Raw genomic sequence first — 23,388 nt, 5'->3', positions numbered from 1 at the left:
GACAAGGAGGCTGACTGAGGGACCTCCAGAACAGCAGCTGGAAACATAGAAACTTAGAAAGTAGGTGCAGAAGTAGGCTATTCGGCCCTTCGAGCCAGCACCGTCATTCAATATGATCATGGCTGATCATCCAAATTCAGTACCCCCTTCCCGCTTTTTCCCCATACCCTTGATTACACATAAGAGCTAAATCTAACTCTCTCTTGAAAACATCCAGTGAATTGACCTCCACTGCTTTCAGTGGCAGAGAATTCCACAGATTCACAACTCTCTGGGTGAAAAAGTTCTTCCTCATCTCAGTCCTGAATGGCCTACCCCTTATTCTTAAACTGTGAACCCTGGTTCTGGACTCCCCCAACATCGAGACCATTTTTCCTGCATCTAGCCTGTCCAATCCCTTAAGAATTTTACCTGAAGATAACACGATAAAATTGGAGTAAATATAACCAGGCTTCTTAAGAGAAGCGAAGTGGAGGAACACTGACATTTTGGAAGGATTTGAGTCTAAGGGTGCTACAGAAGAGCGAAGGCCGTGAAGGGATTTGAAATTTAAGATAAGAATCTAGAAAGTAAGATATTGTTTAATTTGTAGCGTTATCTTAAACAGTATATTTCAACTTCTGCTCTCTGAGGAAGTGCCAGTGATCTTGTCGTCAGTTTGTTATTCTGCCTGTCACATCGAATAAACCATTGGTTCTGATCTGCTGCAGATCTGTAATTAACTCAAGCGTTCATTGTATGTGTGTAGAACACATCCATTCGGATTTTCGGGACACACACTTTGTGTTATTGTAAAATTGCTTTTCATTACTCAATTTGAACTAATATTTATCTTCATGTAAATGTACAGAGCAGTAAATAGCGATTAACAAGGCAAACTACTATGGAAACATAGATACTGTGCCGGGTAGTTTTCTGAATGATAATAACATTAGCAGTAAAACAAACTTGAATGAGCAATTGCATCAATTAATTAATTCTGTGTTTCAATCCAAGATTAACAGATTAGATTTTGATAGAGATTTGGATTGTCATGATGACCCTTTTAAAATACGCAAACACTGAAAGTAATACAATTCAATTTTTATTGCATTATCTTTATTTTGCAAAGCTTGTTATAAGAAAGATTACTTGACATTAACCTACCAAAGATGGAATGAAAATCAGAAAAAAACCAAGTGTCAGAAATCTGACTATACACTAGATAGACAATGCTGGAAGTCCTCAGCAGATCAGGCAGCATATGTGGATTGAGAAACAGGTTTAATGTTTTAGGCCATGACTTTTGTTTCTCATTTCACAGATGCTTAACCTGCTGAGTGATTCCACCAATTTTTGATTTCATATTCAATAAGGAATTTTGTACATTCAGTGTAGTTATTTACAAGGGAGTAAATTCCTGTACAGTTGCAATGTGTATTTATCTGATAACTGCTGCCACATTCTCACGGGAGCTCCTGTCAAAGAGCAACCCCTCTCAACACTCAAAATGATTTGAATTTATAAGAGTGTCCCCTTTAAATTCCTTTGCATTTATCCTTTTAACATATAAATTTAATTCAAAATCTGATAATCCAGAATGTGCTGGACATTGGCGGTGCTAGTAGATTTGCTAGACTTTTGGATGCTATTTCTAACAATACTCCAGTACACTTCTAATTCATAGTGTGTTGGAAGGAACTGCAGATGCTGGTTTAAACCGAAGATAGGCACAAAAAGTTGGAGTAACTCAGCGGGTCAGGGAGCATCCCTGGGGAAAAGGAATGGGTGACTTTTCGGGTCTTGACCCTTCTTCAGACCACAGAAGTGTCTTGACCCAAAATGTTACCCATTCCTTTTCTCCAGAGAAGCTGCCTGACCCGCTGAGTTACTCCAACTTTGTGTGTCACACTTCTAATTAAATTCTTTAAATATTTCACAGTAATAATATAATAAACGTTGGTAAGTTTAAAGGGTATGCAGGGAAACAAAGCCGGGTGAGCCACAGGGCTCCAGCCAGAGGCCATTTCCGGAGGACTGGAGAGTAGCTAATGTTGTTCCTTTGTTTAAGAAGGGAAGTAGGGAGAATCCAGGGAGTTATAAGCCAGCGAGCCAAACATCAACGATAGGGAAGCTATTGGAGAGGATTCTTCGGAATAGGATTTACTCCGACTTGGAAGAAAATGGAAGAAAAGAGGCAGTCAGTTTGGCTTTTTACACTTCAAGTCGTGTCTTACTAGCTTGATGGAGTTTTTTGAGCATGGGAGCCAGGAGGTCATGACACAGCTTTACAGGACTTTAGATGGACACAAACTGCTGGAGTAACTCAACGGCCCAAGCAGCATCTCTAGAGAAAAAGGATGGGTGACGTTTCGGGTCTGAACCCTTCTTCAGATCTGAAGTTCCAACACAATTTATAGGACTTTAGTTGGGCTGCATTTGAAGTATTGCGTGCAGTTCTGGTCGTCCCAACACGAGAAGGATGTGAAGGCTTTAGAAAGTGTGCAGAAGTTGTTTACCAGAAAGATGCTTGGATTAGAGGGCATTAGCTACAAGGAGAGGTTGGACATACTTGGGTTGTTTTCTCTGGAACGCCCGAGATTGCGGAGAGACCTGTATAAAATATTATGAGAGGCATAGATAGAGATTTTAGTCAGAGGGTGGTGAATCTGTGGAATTTTTTGCCACAGAAGGCTGTGGAGGCTAAGTCAGTGGATATTTTTAAGGCAGAGATAGATAGATTCTTCATTAGTACAGGTGTCAGAGGTAATGGGGAGATGGCAGGAGAATGGGAGAGATAGATCAGCTATGATTGAATGGCAGAGTAGACTTGATGGGCTGAATGGCCTAATTCTACTCCTACCACTTAAAAGCTTATGAAAACCCCGGGCCTCTCCCAGCTCGTGTGACTGGCTCTGCTTTTTGAGCTGACAAACCCCAACCTTCAGGCTCACCAGCTGTCAAAGCTGAAAGGTAACATGGATGAGGGTAGCAAAAGCATTTAGGAAAAAAAGATTAAAAACCCTTAAATATTTATAAAAGCTGAGACTAAAAGCATGTTCACATGCGCACACACATACACAGCACACGCATACAATCTTATTGTATATTATAAAAAACATTTAAATTAACATAATTAAATCAACTGAGAAAACTCTTGCTGCCTTTCTCCTGTAACGGTGAAGGAATGGTGACAGATTCCCAGGTCTGGGTGGTGTTTGGGAGGACAAATTCCAGGTTTCTAAATAGTAAAGGTTGTGTTTGGAAGCTGCTGTCGAGGGTGTCTTGGTGAGTTACTGCAGTGTTTCCAATGGATGGTACAAACTGCTGTTACTGTTGGAGTCGTGGTGGATTTAATCAATGGTTGTGGATGGGTGTCTATCAAATGGGCTTCTATGTCTTGTATGGTGTCCAGCTTGATGCTGCATTCATCCAGACGAGTGGAGGAAATTCCATCTCATTCTTAACTTGAGCTTGTAGATATAGACCCAGGGAACTGCAGATGCAGGTTTACAAAAAGGACTGAGTGCTGGAGTAACTGAACGGGTCAGGCAGCATCTCTGGAGAAGGGTCCCGGACCTGAAACATTGCCTATCCATGTCTTCCAGAGATGCTGCATGACCCACTAGCTTCTAGATGTTGGACAGACGTTGGGGTGAGTTTCACGCTGCAGGATCCCGGGCTTCTGACCTGCTCTTGTAGCCACAAGAGGAGTCCAACAAAGCAGCATAGGTTTCTCGTGGTCACCTCTCCTGTGGTCCCATGGTCACCTCTCCAACCCAACTGTGGGTGCACATAAGGGACTTGACGGAAAACTGAGATACAAGCAGAAAATGCAGCAAATACTCAGCTAACAGAGCACTGACAGATGTTCAGGTCAATGATCTTTCATCAGATGCAATTGGTTCTCTTTTCAATGGAAGACCGAAGCTTATTTGTTTTTATTGATTTTTTGTTCCTGCACCTACATTAATATCCATTCTGACACCATTAGTTGTCCAATTCTCATAACAGCGTTTCCTTCACATATCGTAATTTAGTGAAATAATTATGTTTTGCCAATCAGGCCATGAACCTGATCACGAAGAGGGAACTGTTCACCATTGATCCTGACACGGAAGACAAGCAACTGGTTTATGAGGTAACCTCGGAGCCAAGCCACGGACACTTGGAGAACAAACTGAGGCCCGGAGCCCCTGTATTAACGTTCACGCAGGGTGAGTTCTCATCAACTGCTTTGCTGATCTCATGCACTGGTGGCTGTTTCAGATAAAAGAACTCTGATTGAGTGGACAAGTTTAATTGCTTCTCTCGGGTTGTCTTCACATCACGGTTTATGAGAGAGAATTTGGAGCTTTCTTCCTGTTTTTTGTGGGTGCTCGGCACACAGGATGGTACCAATGGCCCCGTTATTTAAAGCAACGGGCAGAACTAATTGTGTGCCTTGGATGTTGATCATCCTGCTCAGTTGGATGTGGTTGGGTGGTTCTGATAGCCAGAGCAGCCGTTCCATGCCCAGGAAGGCCTCCTTTGCCAACCCCTTCACCCAACCTCTCCCAGCCTGAGGCCAGACCAAGCAACCTTGCCTGTTTTCTACTTCCAAAGAAACTACGTCAGCTTCAGGTCAGAAAGCTACTGGGGCGGCACAATGGTGTAGCGGTAGAGTTGCTGCCTTACAGCACCAGAGACCCGGGTTCAATCCTACCTATGGGTGCTGCCTGTACGGAGTTTGTACATTCTCCTTGTAACCACGTGGGGTTTCTCCGGATGCTCCGGTTTCCTCCCACACTATATGATGTACAGGTTTATAGGTTAATTCGCTTTGGTAAAATTGTAAGTTCTCCTTTGTGCATGTTGGATAGTGCTAGTATAAGGGGTGATCGATGTTCGGCGCAGACCCGCTGGGCCGAAAGGCCTGTTTCCATGCTGTATCTCTAATGTCTACTGAGCTCTTCATTCCCTCATTTCTCCTGTAGTCTGATCCCTCAGCTTGTTCTCAGTTCTGGGCATGTTGTGCCCTTAATGCATGAGGAGTGTGTGATCTTGTCTATGCGACCATTATGACTATCTATGATAATCCCATTTGCTTGCATTAAGTCCCGTTTACTTTGCAAAACACAAAGTGCTGGGGGAACGTGGATCGACATGGGTTGTCAGGTCTGGGGAGGGAATGGACAGGTGTCAGTTCTGCTTGGATCCCTTCGTCAGACTGTTTCAGAATCCAAATTAATTCTTCATTAGTTTTCTATCTGTAAAGGGCAAAAGCTGAGCAATAGTTATTTTACGTGCAACAAACTCTCCAAATTTGTTTCCTTGCAGAGGATATTAACTTGGGTTTGATCAGCTACATTCTAAATGAAGACAAGATTCAAAAGACCATGGACACGTTCAAGTTTTTGGTGAAAGATAGCAAGCCCAACATTGTCAGCGATAACGTGTTCCACATCCAGTGGTCACTCATCAGCTTCGAATACACCAGGTGGGAATCGTGAATATGCTGCCGTTTGATTTACGTCCTCTTCTTGCATCACAGTAGAAAGTCCACATCAACAGTGCTGCATGAATGACAATATATTTGGGAGCAGCTGAAAAGTCTCTTTGTAATTATAAATGTATTCTAGTCATTAACATTTAGAAATTTGTTTTACACAGGCTTTTAGTTGATATGCTGTCATAAGGTCATAAGGAAGAGGAGTGGAATTAGGCCATTTGGTCCATCAAGTCTACTCCGCCATTCTATCAAGGCTGATCTATCTCTCCCACCTAACCCCATTCTCCTGCCTTCTCCCCAGAGCCTCTGACACCTGTACTAATCAAGAATCTATCTCTGCCTTAAAAAAATCTATTGACTTGGCCTCCACAGCCTTCTGTGGCAAAGAATTCCACAGATTCACCACCCGCTAACTAAAGAAATTTATCCTCGTCTCCTTCCGAAAAGAACGTCCTTTAATTCTGAGGCTATGACCTCTCATCCTAGATTCTCCCACTTCTTGTCCTAAGTAATCTTATCCTGTTCCCTGGAATAAGAATCATCAGTTTTGCAGGGCCACTGTGAGAGCATGTGATGTTATGTTGGACTATGAGGTATGTAGGTTAATTGGCTGGGTAAATGTAAAAATTGTCCCTAGTGGGTGTAGGATAGTGTTAATGTGCGGGGATCGTTGGGCGGCACGGACTTGGTGGGCCGAAAAGGCCTGTTTCCGGCTGTATATATATGATATGATGATATGATGATGAGATGACCACTATAGCACCTGAAGACACCAGGAGATGTCTACGACTAGGCCCATGTGGAGGAAAAGACTACAAGAAACCCATATCCCTCCATTTTTCAACACAGATCTTGCTTCTACTACCTCAGAGATGAATATCAGCCTTCTTCAGGCAGTCTCTGGGCTCGTGGGTGACAAGAACATTTCTGTGTCGATCCTAGTTACCTTTCAAGTAACATTGGCATATGGTTAGTAAAAAGGGGTGGCTAGTGATTGTGCTGGCAGAAACTGAGGAATGGAATGGAATACTTTATTGTCACATGTGACAAGGCACAGTGGTATTTTTTGCTTGCATACCCAAGGTATACAAATAGCGGCCACCTACAGCACAGAGAAAGTTATAAAGTACGCCGGCTCCTCGTATGTTCTCCCCCTCTCCCCCCCCCCCCCCACAGCTTTCCCCCCACGCCGGATCCCCATTATCCATTGTTCTTCCCCCTCCTTCACGGCGGTCCCCCCACGCTCTCGTCGACCGCAGGCCGTCTCGCGAGGTGTTGCCGCCGCCGCCAGGCTTCACCACCGCCGAGACCCCATTGCCGTGAGGCTTCGCTGCCGCCACTGATGCCTCACCACTGTCGCCGAGGCCTCACCACTGCTGACGCCCTACTTCACGGAGAGGAGCATTGAAGACCTTAACCTAGTCATGTAGGATGCTACTCATAACTCGGGTACATCTTCACATCAGCCAGGTTCCTTAACCCAACAAGATAGCAAAGGAGGTGGTGGGGATGGGAGGGCGGTAAGAGACACCAGGCATCCGTGCGTTGTGGGTAGAAAGCCAATAGCTTCGCTGGCAACACATTTTACTCGGGTGAGTTCAGGAGGAGAGGGAGTGGGTGACCATCAAACAAGGTTCATGCTGGCAATGCATGAAGGTGGACTCACAAACTATTTGCATGGTTAAAATAATTTCCTTAGTAAATTGTTATGGGGCATTCTATTCCATTTATATTCGAGGAGGACAGAAATGCAGGATTGAGGGGAAAAGGAAGGTGTGTGAGACGTAATTAGGCAGATGTGCAGTGAGATCCAGCACACAGTGGGAATAAAGGCCTTTTTCGATGCTATAAGAATTCACAAAAGAGAAAAACTCAATGCTGTCTGGAGCATGGAGGACAGATGTCCCCTTTGCTTTAGATTTGTTTGAGGTATGAATTTATCATGTTTTATTTTCTTTTGACAAAGTTGAGAATTTAAAGAGATTTTCCTTTCCTTTCCTTTCAAGCGCAGTGAAGCATTTTGGCACAGGAAATATTAGAAAATCAAATGGGGTGATGAAGTGTGTGTATTTTTGCCATCCGGCCTAATTTTCAGCTGCTAATTTAACCACACTTAGCTCTTATAGTCAACAAGAAATAAGAGTTCCCTTCACCATTGAGGTAGTTACCCTGCACTAACAGAACAATCTCATTTTACGAAATTCATTGCATTCAGAACTCCTGAGCACGAACCAAGAAAATATACCCGCAACTTTCCACTCTGTCTTGCTTTCTGTGTTACTGCTACCACAGCTACGTGTGTTTCCTCAGCTATCATGGTCATGCTTTCTTAGTTTAATTTAGTTGAAAGATACAGCACGGAAACAGGCCCTTCGGCCCACCGAGTCCGCACTGACCAGCAATCCCGGCACATTACACTAGGGACAATTTACACTTACACTAACCCCATTTACCACATAACTGCACGTCTCTGGAGGGTGGGAGGAAACCGAAGATCTCGGAGAAAATCCACGCCGTCACAGGGAGAATGTACAAACTCCGTACAGGCAGCACCCATAGTCGGGGCAGAACCCTGGTCTCTGGCGCTGCAAGCGCTGTAAGGCAGCTACTCTACCGCTGCCCCATCGCTTTCTGTGTGGTTACATTTGCCGGGAAGTTATCTGGGACTGCTGTCACTCTGGTGCCATAACTGTGAGGAAGATTTCATTTGTGCACAAACTCCTCGATGTATAACCCCTTCAATCCGTCAGCTTCTAATCTCTTCATTATTGGATTTCCAATTCTCATCTTTGACCTTTTTCCAAGGAATGTGTTGTTGATTGGTCTTTGCCCCTAATTATTAAGGGTCCTCGACCACAATATTTTTGTGATAGCAACAAGCCTGATCTCAGCTCTTTTCCTGTTGGCAGTTACAACGTGAGTGAAAAGGCCGGTTCTGTGAGTGTCACAGTGAAGAGGACTGGTAACCTCAATCAGTACGCGATCGTACTGTGTCGTTCTGAGCAAGGGTCGGCGACTTCGACATCTGGAGCTGGTTTAAGGCTAAGCCAGCAGGATTACGTGGAGTATGCAGGTCAGGTATGTTCCAGGTCGTATTATGCATGGAGGCACCCATCACTGATGGTGTTACTGTGCTGGGAACTGGACACAAATCTCCCTCACTCCTTGCTCCTGTGGGACACTGTGCCGAGAACCTGGAGCAAACTACTGCCCACTGTCAGATTAGGAGCCACTGCTGTATCTAACGCAAACGTGGAGATCTGGTGTAAAATGTCCAAATTCGTAAATTATGCAAAGTTTGGAAGTTGAAACCAGTGAGGAGGACAAAAATAAAAGACTGATCAGCAGGCTGGATGGGCAGACAAAAGGCTAATGAAATGATACACCTTGAGAGAAAGAAAAAATAAAAGTAACATCAAGCCAATGGCACAGATTTAAAGGGTGTGAAAGAGCAGAGAGATCTGGAATTTGGATGTGTATAATGCTTTGAAAATAGCTGGGCATGTTGGAGGAGTGGTTAATCTCGTGTACGGAGTCTTGGGATTCATAGGGACTGTGAGTATAAAGGAAGTGAAGTGATGTTGAATCTGTATTCATAGGTGAGGTCACAACGGGAATATTGAATACAGAATGTGAAGATCCTAGAAATTACTTAACAGAATATTTCCAAACACAAAGGACTTTAGTTATAACATTATGGTCATTTTCCTCCAGGCAATGAGGTTTGAACAGCAATTTAATGAAAGGACAAGATTGTGATTGGTTTAAATAGGATGAAAACTGGAGAGCACTCCTGTTATCAGGTAGTTTGAGGACAAGGTGGGGAGGTGGTGGAAGAGAGATAGACCTTAATTTGTAGATAAAAAGGGAACGTGAGGAAAACCTCACAATCAGCACCTTCAAAAGCAAGTAAATTACAAAGATTCAAAGGTTAGTTTAATGAAACTCAGATTACCATACAGCCATACTAAAAAAAAGCAACAAGACTCACAACTACATAAAAGTTAACATAAACATCCACCACAGCGGATTCCCCATGTTCCTCACTGTGATGGAAGGCAATAAAGTCTATCTTCTTCCTCTTTATTCTCCCGCGGTCGGGGCAGTCGAACCATCCGCAGTCGGGGCGATCGGAGCTCCCGCAGCCAGCGATCGAAGCCCCCAAGTCGGGGCGAGCAAAGCTCCCACGTCGGGGCGGTTGATGCTCCCGCGGCTTGGAGCTCCCGAAGTCGGTCTCTAACCAGGGACCGCGAGCTCCACGATGGTAAGTCCGCAGGCTCCTGCGGCTGGAGCTCCAAGGTCGATCCCCAACAGGGACTGCAAACTCCGCGGTGGTAAGTCCGCAGGCTCCCGCGGTTGGAGCTCCCGAAGTCGGTCTCCAGCAGAGGCCGCCAGCTCCTCGGTTAGGCCGCAGTGTGGAAGGAGATACGATACGGAAAAAGTCGCATCTCCGTCGAGGTAAGAGATTAAAAAAGATTCCCCCAACCCCCCACGCCCCACATCAAAGCATTATACACACCTAAAGAACACTAATAATACATTTAACACATACTATAAACAACACAGGAAGGGATGAGACAGACTGTTGGCGAGGCGGCCATTGCGGGCGCTACCCGGTGGTATCTGATAGAGAATAATTTTCTGGGGAGAATAAGGGATGTTGGTCAATGAGCTGGGGAATGGGACTGAGGGGATTGCTGTAATTGGACCAGCACACACTTGATGAACAGCGTTGCATGTGTTGCAGCAGTTCTTCGAATGTACAATATAAGGTGCTTTTGTATCAATCTAAATATATTAACATATTAACAGCATAACCTTTGAAACACTGTTGCATAATGAGGGAAGGACTGTTCATTGAGTCTGCTGGCTTCTTGTACAGCAATCCTCTCAATACTATTCCTCTGCACACTCCTCTGAAAATTATTCTCTTTTGGTTGCAAATCCATTCCCTTTTGAAGGTGCTAATAGTGAGGCTTTCCTCGCATTCCCCTTTTGCTTAGGAATTAGGGTGTGTTTCTTCTCTCCTGCCATCCCACTTTACCACTCTGTCTTCAAACGATCTAATAATGAGAGTACTTTCCACTATTTGTCCTCTGAAAACCTTTCACAACCCTGCACTGATTGAGGGCATTCCAATCAGTTAGAGAATGGACTGAGCTATTGGTGAGACATATTGAATAAAAGCACATAAAGGTTTTTATCCTGTAGAAATAAGGAACTGCAGATGCTGGTTCACCAAAAAAAAAAAGTGCTGGAGTAACTTAGTCGTTCAGGCAGCATCGCTGGAGAGCATGGATAGGTGAAGTTTCAGGTCGGGACTCTTCTTCAGATTGATTGCGACCAGGTTTTTACCCTGATGCCTTGGTTCAGAAATGGACCATCCAGTATATTACTGACATAAGTGGAGACAGCAGGATCCCAAATGTGTAATGATCTCTGCCAGGCCTGGTGGTTGGGAATAATAAATATCAGACAAAAGTTAGGAGTCATTTGTCACCTGCTTGGAGCTGCCCTTGTGTAAACATTAGGTGAAGAGGGAATCAGATGCACAAGATGCCTCCTCTGGCTAAATGCCCATGAAAAGCACACAGAGGAGGAATGATCCGATGCAAGAAGGCTATCCCAGTAGGTTTCTGAAACTGTGCACAACTTCAAAAAAATGGAAATGAGGGGATTGGAAGCAGTTTTTACTCTAAGGAATGGTGGATCAAAGATACTTCATTGTAAATTTGTCATTGGAATTCTAAAGCACCAGGAATAACTTTGCATGGGATTGAAGAGATGATGTTTACTTCATACGTTTGGTTCTTCATTAGGTTCAGTTTGATGAGAGAGAAGACACAAAAGTCTGTACAATAGTTATAAACGATGACCTGGTGTTTGAGAACATTGAGAGCTTCACCGTGGAGCTGAGCATGCCTGCGTACGCATTGCTCGGGAAAATTACCAGGGCCAAGGTGAATATCAATGATACAGAGGACGAGCCCACGCTTCAGTTTGACAAGAAACTATATCGAGTTAATGAAAGTGCTGGATTCCTGTTTGCTCCAGTTGAAAGGAAAGGTCTGTATCATTTGTTTTCTTTCTTCCTGTAAAAATGTAAACAAAAAAGAAGCCTAGAAGTACTTAATTTTTGATGCACACTTCAAATGAAGAGGCAGATTGTGGCTATGTGCTTCATAGTTTGATGGCATCAACTTATTTCAGCGATCTTCAACAAGATTATAATTTGAAAATTCTAATCTATTCAATTTATAGATTGCAGAAATAAGTTGATGGCATCCAACTATGAAGCACATAACCGCAATCTGCAGAATTAATTTTCTGTAAACGTTTTACGTTTTGAAGCCATAGTCCAAAAGATTATCGTCATTGATTTAGACAGCATGGAATTAACTCCATGTAACAGGACTTTGGGAATTTTGAACTTTGGAGCATTTTATGTTCCAACTGTAACTCTTACTACATCCAAACTTTAACTTAGTTATAAGTAATAGTATCCATTGTTGTATTGTAGCAGATTTTACTTTCTCAGTAAGTTTAAACATTTAATGTACAGGCACTCCCCGACTTATGTAATAGGCGATTTACGTAAACTTGCCCTTACGTAAACAATTCTTTAAGACCACTGCTTTATTTCCAAGTCACGCGCCCTGGTTGTCTTGGTATCAGTGCGCCACTGCACATCCAGCTATTCTCATGGATGCTCCCATGTGGTCTCTGCGTTGGAGCCCTCTCATGGCTCCCACTGGTATTACGCAGTATACAGTAGTAAATTTACATGTGTGCAGTAGCACTTCTGTTTGCGACTTACGTGATGCGACTTACACAAGGGTTCGTGGGACATAAACCCATAAAGGATGTAATTCATAGTTTGTTCACCAGTACTTGACATTTCCACCCTAGGAAGAAGATTCTGACTGATTCTATCCTCTCTATGCCTCTCATAATTTTATAAACCTTTATCAGGTCACTACCAATAAAAAGTTGTGAACACTGCCCAGTCCATCAAGGGTTCTGACCTCCCCAGCATTGAAAGGATTTACAGGAGTCGCTGCCTCAAAAAGGCAGCCAGCATAACCAGAGACCCACACCACCCTGGCCACACACTCATTTCACCCCTGCCATCGGGAAGAAGGTACAGGAGCCTGAAAACTGTAACGTCCAGGTTCAGGAACAACTTCTTCACTACAGCCATCAGGCTATTAAACACTATAACCTCCATTAAGCTCTGAACTACGTAGACTATTATTGTTATTATTGCACTATTATTGTTGTTTGTTTTTTTCTGTGTGCGTATGTGTGTGTGTCTGTATATATACACATACTTCATATAAAGTATGTGTATATATAAGCACACAAACTGAACTTTATTATCTCATTTATTATATTGTTTACAGTGTACTATGTTTACATATTCTGTTGTGCTGCTGCAAGTGGGAAGTTCATTGTCTATCTGGGACATATGATAATAAAACACTCTTGACACAACATCCGTTGCTGGAGCAAAAACTATCTAAGTCTGTCTGACCTCGCCTTGTCGCTAATACCCTCTAATCCAGGCAGCATTCTGGTAAACATTCTGCACCCATTTCAAAGCCTCTACATCCTGTCTGTAATGGGGCGACCAGAACTGCACACAATACTCCATATGCAGCCTCTCCTTTTACCCCTCAACCTCCTTCACTCAAGCAAAATAACCCGAGTACTATAAGTCCAAGCTCTACTTATAGCTAATATGTGCTAATCCAGGTGACAACTTTGTCAAAAAAGCAAAAAAAAAGTTCTGGAAAGATGTAACTAGTTAGGCAGCACCTGTGGAAAGAGAAACAGGTATAACATTTTAGGTTGAAGTCCTTACATTTGATTTTTAATTTATTGTAATGCAAAGCATTTCTTGTGGATTCACGCTATACTTCAAGAGATAATGAAAAAAAAAGTGAAAAAGCAAGTTTACTTTGTGCGTGAATAGACCAGGAACTTTGCAATGAAGTAGTAAGCAATCTTTGCTGTTGCTTCCACAAGGCAATAAACACCACCTTCATTAATGGATGCAGTCTCTGTATTCCTGGAATGGAATACAGGCAGGAACGGGGTACTGATTGAGAATGATCAGCCATGATCACATTGAATGGTGGTGCTGGCTCGAAGGGCCGAATGGCCTACTCCTGCACCTATTGTCTATTTGAATGAGACTGAAGTTAATGTAATATAGAAATTCTGAAAATAATACAGGAATTAAAAGCACAAAAACAATTGCGATGTGATTTGGAAAATCTGCATTCACACATCTCATTGAACTGTGGTCGTTCTTTAGGAGACACCAGCAGTATGGTCTCTGCCATCTGCTACACCGTACCAAAAACAGCCACGGGCAGCAGTCTGTATGCCCTGGAATCCGGTTCTGATTTCAAATCCAGGGGAATGACAAACGAGAATCGTGTGGTGTTTGGCCCCGGCGTAAGCATGTCAACGTGTGATGTCAAGCTGATTGATGACAGCGAATACGAGGAAGAGGAGGACTTTGAGATCATCTTGGCCGATGCTTCTGACAATGCACGGGTTGGGGATGTTGCAGCTGCCAAAGTCGTTATAAACGGCCCCAATGATGCCTCTCTGGTATTTCTTGGAAACTCATCTTTTACTGTTAGTGAAGATGCAGGTAGGAACATAATCACTTTGCAGTTATCGTGAATCGGCTAATTACTGATTGCAGCAGGAAGAACTGTAAATTCAAAAAGAAATTGACTCATTTAAAAAATATTGCCTGTATTATTTTGTTGGGGTTTTTTTAGCAGAGAAAGTGCTTTGAATAATTAACAAATAAATGAGATGGATTGCCCTGTCATCCTTAATATGTGGTAACAGGAATGAGATTGGATTTAAAGAACCAAATGTAAAAAATGCAATCGTTGCAAAGTATAAAAGCTGTGATTGCACACAAGGTTGCTGCGATTTGCAACAGTGACTTGGATTTACTCCTAGGTTCCATTGAAATACCGATCACCAGGCAAGGCAGTGATTTGTCCACTCCCACTTCCGTGTGGTGTGCCACCCGCCCTTCCGACCCTCCCTCTGCCACTCCCGGCATTGACTACATCCCGAGCTCCAAGAGGATCGACTTTGCACCGGGGAAAACGGAATCAGTAAGTTATTCAGTACCGGCCTATCACCGTGTACATAGGACAAACAGTGAGCGGCCACATGATGATAATGTGTGTGAAAGCAGAAGGGAAGTGAAATAGTTTTATGCCTATAATTCCTATCCACATTCCATTCACAATCTCAGTCATGTCTGCTAGGTCAGAAAGATGAAAACATTTGAAGGATGATCTCTTTTTGAGTGCACGCTCTCAGTTGAGGTTTAGTGGTTTGAGTTAATGCTTGGTTACAAGAACACAGACCCAAATTTCTCATATTGCCGAAGTTTCAGTGACACCATGTATTTATTGCTTTCTTTGTGCCATGCGCAGTTTGCAGGTGACACTGGGCAATTTTTCTGCACAAGGACTCTGAAACTTGGGTAGTTCCCTATGAGAAAAACTCACACAGATTTCTTTTGTACACCTTCAGCAAGGGACGGAAGACAGAAGTTCAGGAAGTCTCACCAGAGACTGTTAAATGTCTTGCTATGACAATAAAAGAGAAGGGCAGAAAACATAAACCTTTTCAAAAGGAAAGATTATCAGTCAGTTTGTCAGAAGTTGTAGCAGGCTGTGTGAGTTGGTGGAATCATATCTCCTTATCCTGGGCCAGACTGTGCAGAGCCTGGCCCACTGCCTGCAGAGCTGTGTATTCTGCCAAAGTTGTGAGGCCTTTTTAACAGATTTAAAAATAAATATGACTCATTTGATGAAAACACTTGATGGATGGTTCATTTATGAGTCCACACTCTCAGTTGAGGAGAGTGTGGATAACCATAGTTTTATAAGGCTGCAACACAACATTAGGGGCGGCACTTAAAAACTGTTGCAAGTGATGGAAGTTTGTAGAAATAGATTTTTTTTAAACTCTTGCCTTCTCCATTTTCCAGGCCAAGAACTCTACTCAAAATTAACGGGATCTCTTATCCTACACCAGGTCTGAATGAGACGAGTGGTGGATTTGCATAGAACATAAACAAGCACAGGCCCTGCGGCCCACCATTGTCTCTGCCAGATATGACGGCAGATTAAACTAATCCCTTCTGCCTGTATATGACCCTGATCCATCCTTTACCTGCACCTTCACTTATCTATCTAAAAGCTTCTTAAATACAACTAATATATCTGCTTCCACCACCACCCCATTCCAGGCAGCACGTTCCAGGCATCTCCATGTAAAAAAAAGTTTGCCTGGCAAATCTCCTTCAAACACTCCCCCTCATTTTAAAGCTATGTGCTCTGGTATTTGACATTTCTATCTGGGAAATGGATTCTGACTGCCTGTCATACCTATGCCTGCCACAATTTTACATACTTCTATCTGGTCTCTCCTCAGCCACTGACGCTTCAGAGAAAACATGCCAAGTTTGTCCAACCTCCCCTTATATTTCATACCCTCTAATCCTGATAAACCTCTTTTGCATCCTCTCAAAGCCGTAATGGGGGCAACCAGAACCGCCGACATTCATCCAAACGCGGCCGAACCAAAGTTTTATAAAGCAGCAACATGACATCCCTCGATACATCAATGCTGTTAAGGGGACTATCATTAAGTATGCCTTCCCCTTACATTTGACCTCCAAGAGTTTGACACCTCACACTTATCCTGATTAAACTCTATCTGCCACTTCTCCGTCCATACCGTTAGTGATTTATATCTTGCTATGTCTTTTGGCCTCCTTCTTCACTGCCCACAACGCCACCAATCTTTGTGTCGTCTGCTAACTTACTAGCCAACTCATCTACATTTTCATCCAAATCATTTATATATATCACATACAACAAAGGTTCCGGCACTAATCTGTGTGGAACACCACTTGTCACAGATCCCCTGCCAGAATAAAGCTTCGACTACTACTTTCTGTCTTCTATGGGTCAGTCAGTAGTCAAAGTACCAAGTCATCTTAGATCCCTTGCATCATAATCTTCTGGATTAGCCTTCCATGGGGAACCTTGTCAAATGCCTTGGTAAATGCCATAGACACAACTTCCTCTGCACTACCCTCATCAATCACCATCATCACCCCCTCAGCAAACACTCACATTTGTAGTGACCCACCTCGGATAAAGCCATGCTGACTGTTTCTAATTATCCCATTCTCTACCAAATGCAAGTAAATCCTATCCATAAGATTCCTCTTCAATAGCTTTTCCACCATATATCTCAACGTAATTCTGGGGATTCCCAGCAAACCTTGGTTCTGTCCTTGGAGTTCAGTGACAGCGGAATGACAAATATGCCGGCATCTGTCATTGAACAAATCCTTGGGTCAGAACAAGTATTCAAGGCCCAGAACTATTTGTGTGGGGCCAGTTAAATGCTGCCAATTTCCTTTAGAAGTGCTGGTCACAGACAGCATAATTCAGTTCAATATTGCAAGCTTCTCCAACTTCAAGCTGCATTGCCAATACCAAACAAGAAACTTTAGTTTTCACTAGACCAAGTGGACCCTTTGGGCCCACACCTCTCCTGCATTGGTGCAGCACCCTCTCCTCCCCCCCTCCCCCTCCGTCCCCCCTCCCTCCCCCTTCCCCTCCCCTCAACCCCTCTTATCCTCCCTCCTCCCTCCCTCCCTTCCTAGGAGATAGATTTAATTTTAAAATGTGAATAACTTTAAAAATAGAACACCGATTTCAATGAAACTTCTTCCATTAGCACCATAAGGGGCGACAGTGAGTAAGGTAGGCCTAAAATTGTTGCGCTATCATGTACCGCTTTGGCTGTAGTTCAAGAACAAACAAACAAACAAACAAACAAACGAGAGTTTTAGTATATAGATTACACTTTTCATGTTTGTTGATTTACATATAAGTCAGATCTTTGGTAAAGTTGGGAAGTACAGATCTTATTGATGTAACTGCAGCTGACCAGGAAGGAGGCAGGAGGGAGAAAATAGAATACTTTTTAACATCGTAAAGGATGCTGTTTTTCCTCGCCAAATGAGGTTATATCATCAATAAATGTTCGTATCAATTAGCCATCTGATAAGCAAGGTTTCTCATGAATCTTATCCTCGTTGTCCTATACAGAGTTGTACGTTGACCATTCTGGATGATGTACAGAACCCAATCATTGAAGGGAATGAAACTTTCATTGTATTCCTGAGCTCAGCGCAAGGAGCAGAGCTGACTAAACCCTACCAAGCCATCGTTGCTATCAATGACACCTTTCAGGATGGTAGGTTGTGCCTGTGACTGTTTAAGCAGAATGCTTCTCTAAATCTAATAATATTAGTTTATGCAAGAGCAAGAAAGTCACTTGAGTTAAAATGAGTAAGCTTATGAATTGTTAATTTCCTTATGATTATCTGCTGTTACTTATTTTACAGTTCAATTCTTAATTACTAATGCAGTAGAGGAAGAAATGGTCACACTGAGTGCAAGAGACATTACCATTAGGATGCCTTGCATCACTAGTAAATGTGCTGTGACACATTTTTACACAACTAATTCTCAAGTATTTTGTAATGATCCATTGTCACGTTTTTAATGAAAAAAGCACAGAATTTAAAAAAAAACCCACAAAATGCTGGAGTAACTCAGCGGATCAGGCAGCATCTCTGGAAGATATGGATAGGTGGGTGACATTTTGGGTTGGAACCCTTCTTCAGACTAGCGTCAGCAGTTGTTTGTGTGTCTATTTTACTGGTTCTGTATACAACGTACTTTATGAATGTAACCTGTCCACATTTGGGTATTTCTGTGAATGAGTACAGGGAAGGACAAGGAACAGTCAACTTGTGCAATATTTATTTATTTACTTTCACTCGCGCTCTCTGCCTCAATCAGGTGCATTTCTTTAGGATGGGAAGCAAGAGCCTTTTTGCCTTTTTCAGGAGTGGATCTGCTTTATCCACATAGGTTCTGTGGGAAGCACATACTGAACAGAAACTTGGATGTTTTATGGCAATCCAGAACAATGTCACGTAGGCTCGATGTGGGAGCAATAGTAGCTGTTATACCATAACTTGATGAAGAGCATATTACAATTAAGTGAAAAATTACAGTGAATGCTGAAGATGTTGTAAACAGTCAGTGGGTGATTGCATTAGTGAGTAGAAGTGTTCAAATCCAAGGTATGAAATTGTCATTTACACAAAGGACTAAACAGATGGAGAGATATAATAAGGAAACAAGCCCTTTGGCCCACCATAGTCCATGCTGATCATCAATTACCCATTTACACTAATCTCATCCAATTTTATTCCCACTTTATTGTTATAAATTCTCCCAGATTCCACCACTCACCTACACAAGGGAGAATTTTCAAAGGTCAATTCACATACCATCACGTCTATGTGATGTAGGGGGAAAACCTGGAGGAAACCCACACAATCAGACTGAGAATGTGCAAACTCCATACAGACAGCATCCGAGGACAGGATTGAACCTGGTCTCTGGTGCTGTGAGGCAGCTGCTTCACTATGCCAACTACTTTGACTTTTTTTTAAATGTTATGCTCTGAGTTCAGTGGGATCAATGGTGAATAAAATACATCTCAAATGATTAAAGAGTGAAGTTAGACTTGATAAAAGTCATGTTAAATAAAAGTTTATTTTCAAGGAATTAACAGGAAATGTTGAATCTTTCTGGGTGTTTCAGTCCCGAGCATGCAGTTTGGTAAGGACGTCTACAGAGTAAAGGAAAAGGAAGATGGATTGCATGTTTCCGTCATCCGAACTGGCGATCTCAGCTATGAATCGTCTGTGAGATGTTATACGCAACAGCTGACTGCGGCCTTGATGGAAGACTTTGAAGAAAGAAGGAATTCAGATGATTCACGCCTTACATTCCAAAAAGGAGAAAAGGTAAACCTCATTTTAATGTGTTTTATAGGTTCATTTTCCACTTTCTTGTAATTTCCTTCAACTTATGTACTATGTATTATATGGTATTACTATAGTATATGGTATTAATAACACCACAATACCCTCCTGGTTGCTACATGGGAGCATTTTTTGTATTTTATTCATTGTTGGGATATGGGCAATATTGACAAGGGTTGGTATTTAATACCTAACCCAATTGCCCTTGAGAGATGGTGTTGAACTGGCTCCTTGAACTGCTGTGGGCCGTGTGGTGAAGGTACTCCCACAAAATATTGGGAAGGGTGTTCCAAGATTTTGATCCAGTGTCCATGAAAGACTGTTAGTATTTCCAGGATAGGATGGAGTGTGACAGGGAGGAAATCTGTAAATGGCAACATTCTCATCTTTCTGTTCTGGGTGCTTGGCTGATTCCACAGAATTACACTAGGCCTCTGCCTCATCACCGTGGATGAGGTGTGTGCAGCCTCAGGGGAAAGTCCCTGACAATTAAAGGGCTAAACTGTATAGATAGGAAGTGCGGATGCTTTTATATACCGATGTGCTGGAGTAACTCAGCAGGTCAGATAGCATCTCTGTTTTCATTGTATATAAAGAATGTATTTTCTTTTTACTGAAACAATATAATCGCATTAATGCAGTTTATATAAATAAAGCTGTATTTGGTTTAGGAGTTGTAACTTGGTCTGCCTCTGTAAAAGAAGGAACATTTGCAAGGTATAACACACTAGACTTCAATAAATGGAGTAAGGATTCTTTGCTATGATTCCTGCCTTTTATAGTCAAATAATTTGGGTAGATACCCTAGATTGATGTAAAGCTGGTCTCCCAGAAAATACTTCCTTTAATCCCCCTGAAACTATCACTGGCTATAGACTGTCCAAAGTGGGCAGCACAGGAACTGAATACATTAGCCTCTTATCCTGAAAGTCACACAGAACATATTTATTTATTGAATTTTTTTTTAATGCTTTTATTTTAAGCAATCATCAAATCAAAGGATTTTCATGATGTTTAGATCGTAACAACTCCTGACATGTTATTGCCCTAAGGTATCCTTTATTCTCTGGTGATTCTTATTTTACTTTGAGCTGGAAACAAGCTTCAGCAGACTTGCAGAGATGAGAGTTGCAAAACACTCACCTCAATCAACCATGCATTTTTTGATCTATTTACAACATATCAGGCTCAAACAAGCTTATCCCATTACATATTACTAAATTACACAGAGATGGAGTTGTAAACCCAAGTCCCATAAGCTGTGAAAAGATTCTGCTGTGTCGACTTGTAGAGTCACACGTACAACTAATAATTTTGTCAAATAAACTTCCCTCAGGTAAAAATTCAAAAACTGGGAAAATGTTGCTTTAAAAGATGCTTAAGGTGGCAAATTTCTGCAGACTGTCTAGTTGCCGTGTCTTTGCCTCCAGGGCCCCTCTCCATGGCAGCCATAATTTAGCAGTATACAGGCTGCCACAAAGGTGAGAGGAAATAGGAGTGTTGATCAGGGTTTAGGGCAAGTGACACGTCCCCATGACTCCCGATACATATCGAGTCCAATACACTGAGTCGCCTCTGTGAGTTATGGATCATCATTTCACAGATATAGTAGCATGTATCTCTGCTGTGTATAGCTTCAGGAAGAACTGGAGACCCAGGAACGATTTGCAAAAGATGCAAGACTTTAAAACCTCAGAGAATCAATCACCTCAGTGTGGACTCTTTAATTCATGCCTCCTCACAAAGCTTGCCAAAGTCTTTGCTCCTTGTTTTACTCGGAGTTAGTGACACAGGTACTAGGTTGTACACTGACCTGATGCTCCATTTTCTATTGGTACGATCAAGGTGAGCATTGTTGATGACAACATTGCATGTGCCAATGATGCTGCAAAAACAACATTCATACCAGGGTGAATCACATCTGGTCCAGTTTCCCCTAATGGGCAGAATTTCAACAGGAACTAGTTTCTATAGCCTTGATACAGGTATAAAGTGGCTTTCTTGCACAATGTTTGTACGTAATTTGGGTGTGTTTCGGGGGGGGGGGGGGGGGGGGTCTCATCACTCATCTTGCTCCTTTCGCCTAATATTTACCTTTAAAACATAGGTAAAGAATTGCACAGTTGTAATAAATGATGACACTGTCTTTGAGCCTGAAGAAAAGTTCCAACTTCACTTGGGCAATCCCATGGGCAATCACTGGAGTGGAGCCAAAGTCGGGAAGAATAACATGGCCACTGTAACTATCTCAAACGATGAGGATGGTAAGCTACATTGTTTTCCAGGCACCTTTCAGTAGCTGTAGACTGCCTTCTCATACCTCTGAATAATTTATGCTTTAAATTATGTGGTTCAACGGTAAAATGTTTATTTTCATGAACAAAATTCTGAAAGGGAAACATAGAAACATAGAAAATAGGTGCAGGAGGAGGCCATTCGGCCATTCGAGCCTGCACCGCCATTCATTGTGATCATGGCTGATCGTCCACAATCAATAACCCGTGCCTGCCTTCTCCCCATATCCCTTGATTCCACTAGCCCCTATAGCTCTATCTAACTCTCTCTTAAATCCATCCAGTGATTTGGCCTCCACTGCCCTCTGTGGCAGAGAATTCCACAAATTCACAACTCTCTGGGTGAAAAAGTTACTTCTCACCTCAGTTTTAAATGGCCTCCCCTTTATTCAAAGACTGTCGCCCCTGGTTCTGGACTCGCCCAACATTGGGAACATTTTTCCTGCATCCAGCTTGTCCAGTCCTTTTATAATTTTATATGTTTCTATAAGATCCCATCTCATCCTTCTAAACTCCAGTGAATACAAGCCTAGTCTTTTCAATCTTTCCTCATATGACAGTCCCGCCATCCCAGGGATCAATCTCGTGAACCTACGCTGCACTGCCTCAATTACAAGGATGTCCTTCCTCAAATTAGGAGACCAAAACTGTACACAATACTCCAGATGTGGTCTTACCAGGGCCCTATACAACTGCAGAAGAACCTCTTTACTCCTATTCTAAAATCCTCTTGTTATGAAGGCCAACATGTCATTGGGTTTCTTCACTGCCTGCTGTACCTGCACGCCAACTTTCAGTGACTGGTGTACAAGGACACCCAGGTCTCGCTGCACCTCCCCCTTACCTAACCTAACACCATTGAAATAATATTCTGCCTCCTTGCTTTTGCCACCAAAGTGGATAACCTCACATTTATCTATATTATACTGCATCTGCCACGCATCTGCCCACTCACTCAACCTGTCCAGGTCACCCTGCAACCTCCTAACATCCTCTTCACAGTTTACACTGCCACCCAGCTTTGTGTCATCCGCAAACTTGCTAGTGTTGGTTCTAATTCCCTCTTCCAAATTATTAATATATATGGTAAACAGTTGCGGCCCCAACACCGAGCCTTGCGGCACTCTACTCGCCACTGCCTGCCATTATGAAAAGGACCCGTTTACTCCTACTCTTTGCTTCCTGTCTGCCAACCAATTTTCTATCCATGTCAACACCCTACCCCCAATACCATGTGCTCTAATTTTTGTCACTAATCTCCCGTGCGGGACCTTATCAAAGGGTTTCTGAAAGTCTAGATACACTACATCCACTGGCTCCCCTTCATCCATTTTACTTGTCACATCCTCAAAAACGTCCAGAAGATTAGTCAAGCATGATTTCCCTTTCATAAATCCATGCTGACTTGGACTTATCCTTTTACTGCTATCCAAATGCACTGTTATTACCTCTTTAATAATTGACTCCAGCATCTTTCCCACCACCAAAATCAGGCTAACTGGTCTGCAATTCCCCGTTTTCTCTCTCGCTCCTTTCTTGAAAAGTGGGATAACATTAGCTATCCTCCAATCCACAGGAACTGATCCTGAATCTATTGAACATTGGAAAATGATCACTAATGCGTCCACTATTTCTAGAGCCACCTCCCTGAG

General features: G+C 42.7%; 1 protein-coding gene across 5 annotated transcripts in view; it reads left to right on the top strand.

The window, feature by feature from the left end:
* The window catches only part of fras1 (Fraser extracellular matrix complex subunit 1), a 427,133-nt gene that overhangs the window by 351,281 nt on the left and 52,464 nt on the right, over positions 1–23,388 (top strand). For all 5 annotated transcript variants that reach the window (XM_078402250.1, XM_078402222.1, XM_078402240.1 and 2 more), the window contains 9 exons: positions 4,046–4,196; positions 5,299–5,458; positions 8,380–8,548; positions 11,290–11,536; positions 13,791–14,135; positions 14,459–14,619; positions 17,647–17,794; positions 19,219–19,424; positions 21,550–21,706. In XM_078402250.1, the coding sequence (XP_078258376.1) occupies positions 4,046–4,196; positions 5,299–5,458; positions 8,380–8,548; positions 11,290–11,536; positions 13,791–14,135; positions 14,459–14,619; positions 17,647–17,794; positions 19,219–19,424; positions 21,550–21,706 (1,744 nt within the window). The remainder of the gene's footprint in view (positions 1–4,045; positions 4,197–5,298; positions 5,459–8,379; positions 8,549–11,289; positions 11,537–13,790; positions 14,136–14,458; positions 14,620–17,646; positions 17,795–19,218; positions 19,425–21,549; positions 21,707–23,388) is intronic.

The sequence above is a fragment of the Rhinoraja longicauda genome, chromosome 1, assembly GCF_053455715.1.
Source record: "Rhinoraja longicauda isolate Sanriku21f chromosome 1, sRhiLon1.1, whole genome shotgun sequence".
In the NCBI taxonomy this organism is placed as follows: Eukaryota; Metazoa; Chordata; class Chondrichthyes; order Rajiformes; family Arhynchobatidae; genus Rhinoraja; species Rhinoraja longicauda.
This window is presented reverse-complemented; position numbering and strand designations above follow the sequence as displayed.